Genomic DNA, 4926 nt, shown 5'->3' with positions numbered 1-4926 from the left:
TCTTGAAACAATGTTACTTTTAAAAGGTAAATTATGTTAATTCAATTATGAAAATTAATAATTTACATAAAACTAAGGAAATAAATTATGGTGGACATACTAAAAAAATGATGCTATTTCAAGTAAAAAAGTGAAGTTAGGTGTTCACATTATTAGTTTGGATAGGTTGGTGTCCAAATAAAAATAATTCTCTGATCAATCAACCATCTCCAGGTCAGCGACAGAAGTTTCTTTCCCTACGTCGCTGGCACACCGTTGTTACCATGGTCAGCCACTTCTTTTCCTTAGAAACCGACAACTGTCTACAGGTTGATCTTTGTGCGCGTCAACATTCATTCGTTCATTCGCTCCTCTCTTTCCCCATCTTTGCTAGATTGCGCCGGGAGGTGACCAGCGCACCATTAACAAAATAGAAGCACCTAAAAAATAGAGAAGAAGGAGGAAGTGGCGCATCTTAGCCCACCATCATCGCAGGGGGTGTAAACTGAAATATTCCTTTTGTATCTGGTAATAATCTCTCTCTCTCTCTCTCTCTCTCTCTCTCTCTCTCTCTCTTGATCTTGATCTTGATCTTCCATGGCCGATCTATTGCTTGTTTCTGATCTGGTTTGTGTTCGATTAATGGAATAATTAGTTTAAAACACTTGTTTAGTTTTTGATTCTAATCGGTGACTTTTGAATTTGATTGGTATGCAGGTATAAGTGTGTGTATATATTTATATATACGCTATTTTTAGGGCTTTTTCTTCGACTCTCTTTCGACTCTTCAATGGCCGCTCCACCGGCAAGGGCAAGGGCAGATTATGATTACCTCATTAAGCTCCTTTTGATCGGCGATAGCGGTACGTATTTACTATGTTTCGCAACAATAGATCGTCTAAGCAGGATATTGAATTTGATTAATTAGTAGCTGTTTGAGGATCGTCAACACTAGTTGTCAGTGTCTAGAAGCTGAAAATCAATGGTATTAGGGATTTTGAAGGTCGTTCCCGTACGGATCTAGGTTAATCTGGAGCATTTAATCGTGAATCCGGTGTCTGGTTTTGTTATACATGGAGTGCCGATTGTACTGTTTCCATGAAGACAATTGGACGATCAATCTGCTGTTTCATGAAGCCTTTATGCATCATAAAAGTGTTTCTTGTGTGTTAGCAAGTCTATTCTCAATCTTCAAACCAGACTGATACTTCAGTGAATGATAGTGATTAGGGATGTTAATAGGAAGTAAAGATGTTAAGCGTGTTGCGAGAGAGCATTAAGAACATTCATATCTTGTTGGTCTTGTCGTTTATCCATAGAGAGGGGGAAAGAGAGAGCATGTCATGTTACAAACTGTCCTTTCTTTTCATATGATTGCCATGAATGTGGAACATAATTGTTGGTCGTTACTAGATACTTTATCAGAAATGGAGAGAAATAGAAGATATGGAAACTAATATCATTGTTTTCATACATTGATGTGAAGTCCTATAGTTCATTGAAACCTGAAATGGTTCGATAGATACAATCTCACATTAGGAGAATCTACTAGAAAAAGGTCATCGTAGTCTCCATGTATTTAGGAAATTTGAACTCCCGATCTCCAAGGATTACAATATAACATTATATGTTTTTAGCAACAAAGAGTTTCATAGTAAATGTCATTTTGTTCCACGTTACTAGGTTTAAGTTAAATACAAGTTCATGCAGCATAGTAGATTATATTATCTGTGGTCATGTGAAAATGGTGAATCTCAAATCTTTATTGCATTTTTTGCTTCTTAGTTTCACAAACTTATTTATCCCAAGCTCCATGTGAGCTTAGCATCAACACTAGAGAAGAACACTAGATAAATATGGTATGAAGAACCCTAGAAGGAATGATACAACATCTGCAGTTTTTTCTTTTTTAAGTAAAATCATTAAAGAGTTAAAATTCTAGATACAATCTTTAATATTTCATTATTTATTTGCAAATTTGCATCTTTAGTAAATTGACAAACCTTCACCCTCATCTCCCCCCTTCCGAACCTGTTAATTTTTGGTTGTTAGTATAAGAATATGTATATTTATCTAATTTAAGTGTAAAATATTATTATAAACTTCATACTTTTGTAATCATTGACCTAATGTATTATTTTACTTTCTTTGCAGGTGTGGGGAAGAGTTGCCTTTTGTTGCGTTTTTCTGATGGTTCTTTCACTACTAGTTTTATCACTACCATTGGGTGAGTTCAAGTTTTTCTATTAATTTCCTCATTAAAAAATTATTTTTTGACAATTAATAATTACAAAATAATTTTGAATTACAGTATTGACTTTAAGATAAGAACCATTGAACTTGATGGCAAACGTATCAAACTCCAAATTTGGGACACAGCTGGTCAAGAACGATTCCGAACAATCACAACTGGTATTTATTTTCTTTCACTTATTTATTTATTAATTTATTATGCTAACTTAACTTGTTATATTACTTTTTAATATTTAATTTTGTTGTATAAAATTTCAGCTTACTACAGAGGAGCCATGGGCATTTTGTTGGTGTATGATGTCACCGATGAGTCATCTTTCAATAGTAAGGTTTTCTTTTTTACTTAATATAGAAAGAATCAACTTAACATAGAAATCAAGAGAAATGAGTCCTGACTTTTTACAAATTTGCCCTCATTTATCATGGCAGACATACGGAACTGGATCCGCAACATCGAACAACACGCCTCCGACAATGTGAACAAGATCTTGGTCGGAAACAAGGCCGATATGGATGAAAGCAAAAGGGTATTTTTGACTTTTTACTATTTTATTATTTTTATTTACTTTCAAAATGAAAAAAAGGATGTGAGACGTTTTAATCTTTTATTGATAGGCCGTGCCTACCGCAAAAGGCCAAGCACTTGCAGATGAGTATGGCATTAAATTCTTTGAAACCGTAAGTAAACCAAATTTTGATAATTCTTTAATATGAATAAAAACAATTTATTATTTTATATTTATAGTAACAATTGTGTGTTTTATACAGAGTGCAAAAACTAATCTAAACGTGGAGCAAGTTTTCTTTTCGATTGCAAAGGATATCAAGCAAAGGCTTTCAGACACTGATACCAAGGCTGAGGTAAATCCATGAAATAGCAATCTATTTTCTTTTATTTTTTTAAACACAATTATATAAATAATTTTTTTTGTCATATTTGCAGCCAACGACAATTAAGATAAACCAAGCAGATGGGGGTGGTGGGAATGGTGAAGCTGCACAGAAGTCGGCTTGCTGTGGGTCTTAAAGTGGATGGAAAAACTAAGTGTGAGGGGTTATTTTGTAATTTCAACTTATCTGCTATTCTTTTTTTAAAAATTGTGTTAGTGGCATGTGTGAAACATAGGTTCTGGATTCCTTCTTCTAGCAGGATATGCTTCATTATTATCTTTTTTGTTTCACTTTTAGGTTGTGGGTTTATTATATCTTAAAAGTCTAGAATTAAATGCAAGAAATAACAATCTATTTTTCAGTCATCCTACTTTCATTTATTGCTATTTCAAATAGGTAAAAGTATACTGTTATTTCTTGCATTTATTTAAGTTCAACTTCATCTTGTTTGCAAACAAAATCGTATCATCAACAAAAAGCGATACAAGTGAAATATGTCATTTGTTAGTACAAATTAAGCATCACTTATATTTATAGAAACGTATCATCATTCTTTTAGGAGAAGCGAACCTGACATGTTAAAACTCTCGGCACATGTTAATTGACATACGGTTGTTATTCAGTTATTAAGAAGACAACACCTATTTATAACGTATAATATTCAGATATTATGTTTTAATGAAAAGTTAAGACATTTGTTCATGTCAAGAACTTTATTACAACTTGTATGTTTGGGAATTAGTTTTTGGGAATTTTTACCTTTTTTTTTTTTTGCTTTTACAAATAAAATAAAGAGAAAATGATACAAATGCCCTACGAACTTTCTAGGGTTGGTCTATTTAGTCCTTAAACTATTTTCGTGGCTTTATGAGGGAACGAAGTCATTTTTATCAGGTCGATTACGTCATTTTGCACACAATGAAGGGGTCACCTGGTTATCCCTTTGCCACATACACATTTGTTTGACCAGTTTTCTCTTAACCCACATAAACCTACTACTATTCATCTTCTTCCCTATATTTTTCCCCTGTTTGCTCTCCATTCAAATCCATCCAGGTCTCCTCTTGTTGTTGCACATCTCCTTTTTTCCCTTTCCCAATTCAGTTGCACATCTCCTTTTCCCCCAAAAATATTGAATCACAACCACATGTGAAAAAAACCCATGCAATGAAACAAGAAAGAAAGCAAACCCCTATTTGAAAGTCTCTTTAACTTTAAATTGCCCAAAAACATTTTGTTGATTAATTGCCCAGATAATCACATTCAAAACCTTGGAAATGCACATCCAAACACCCCTAATTTTACACAATATTGGTTTGTTTGTCAAAGAGATGTGTTTTTCTTTCGGTTGACAATGATGACTCACATTTATAGTTTCTTCAATAATGTGAACTGAAAACATATCTAGAATCCAACTAGAAACCAAAATTGAAACCAAAACTCCAAAAATTTGTTCCAGAGAACCTACGATAGTTCAGAGAGGAGAATAGCGGGTGTGACTCCGCTTGAATAAGCTTTACAGGTTTTGATAATCCGACCAACAATACAGCTCCAAACAAGTCTACTAGATTCTTCATCAACTACATCTTTGTCATCCGTTAGGGATAATACAAATATCAAGTAATCAACAAATCAAAGGAGAGGATCATCTTCAACATCGTGATTCTGTTCTTGATCCACCTCCATTGCTTCCATGTTTAGTTGATTGATTGGTACTGAATTTGAGGACTAAAATCAGTTATAATCACGAAAAATCAACAAAAATTACTCTTTTTATGGTGGTTGGTTTTTGATTTTGTTTTT

At 33.6% G+C, this 4926-nt stretch overlaps 1 protein-coding gene across 2 annotated transcripts; it reads left to right on the top strand.

Moving 5' to 3' along the window:
- The first annotated feature begins 318 nt into the window (after nucleotides 1-318).
- Nucleotides 319-3413, top strand: LOC145112721 (ras-related protein RABE1c-like). Of its 2 annotated transcripts, none has more exons than XM_079048856.1 (9): nucleotides 319-507; nucleotides 697-842; nucleotides 2134-2206; nucleotides 2291-2391; nucleotides 2491-2556; nucleotides 2662-2759; nucleotides 2848-2910; nucleotides 3001-3093; nucleotides 3176-3413. In XM_079048856.1, exons 2-9 carry the CDS (start codon nucleotides 770-772, stop codon nucleotides 3257-3259), a joined length of 651 nt encoding a protein of 216 aa, XP_078904982.1. In that variant the 5' UTR covers nucleotides 319-507; nucleotides 697-769; the 3' UTR covers nucleotides 3260-3413. The 2 variants fall into 2 exon arrangements, with proteins under 2 accessions (XP_078904982.1, XP_078904983.1); XM_079048857.1 differs by lacking the exon at nucleotides 319-507 and adding an exon at nucleotides 512-606.
- The last annotated feature ends 1513 nt before the right edge of the window (nucleotides 3414-4926 follow it).

Source organism: Lactuca virosa, chromosome 5 (genome assembly GCF_052849685.1).
Source record: "Lactuca virosa cultivar CGN04683 chromosome 5, Lactuca_virosa_CGN04683_v6, whole genome shotgun sequence".
Classification (NCBI taxonomy): domain Eukaryota; kingdom Viridiplantae; phylum Streptophyta; class Magnoliopsida; order Asterales; family Asteraceae; genus Lactuca; species Lactuca virosa.
This window is presented reverse-complemented; position numbering and strand designations above follow the sequence as displayed.

Excerpts from the sequence above, each read along its gene's own strand:
- LOC145112721 (XM_079048856.1), top strand. The coding sequence starts at position 770 with ATGGCCGCTCCACCGGCAAGGGCAAGGGCAGATTATGATTACCTCATT. Across the intron at positions 843-2,133 it reads CCTTTTGATCGGCGATAGCG|GTGTGGGGAAGAGTTGCCTT; the intron begins GTACGTATTTAC and ends CTTTCTTTGCAG. Across the intron at positions 2,207-2,290 it reads AGTTTTATCACTACCATTGG|TATTGACTTTAAGATAAGAA; the intron begins GTGAGTTCAAGT and ends TTTGAATTACAG.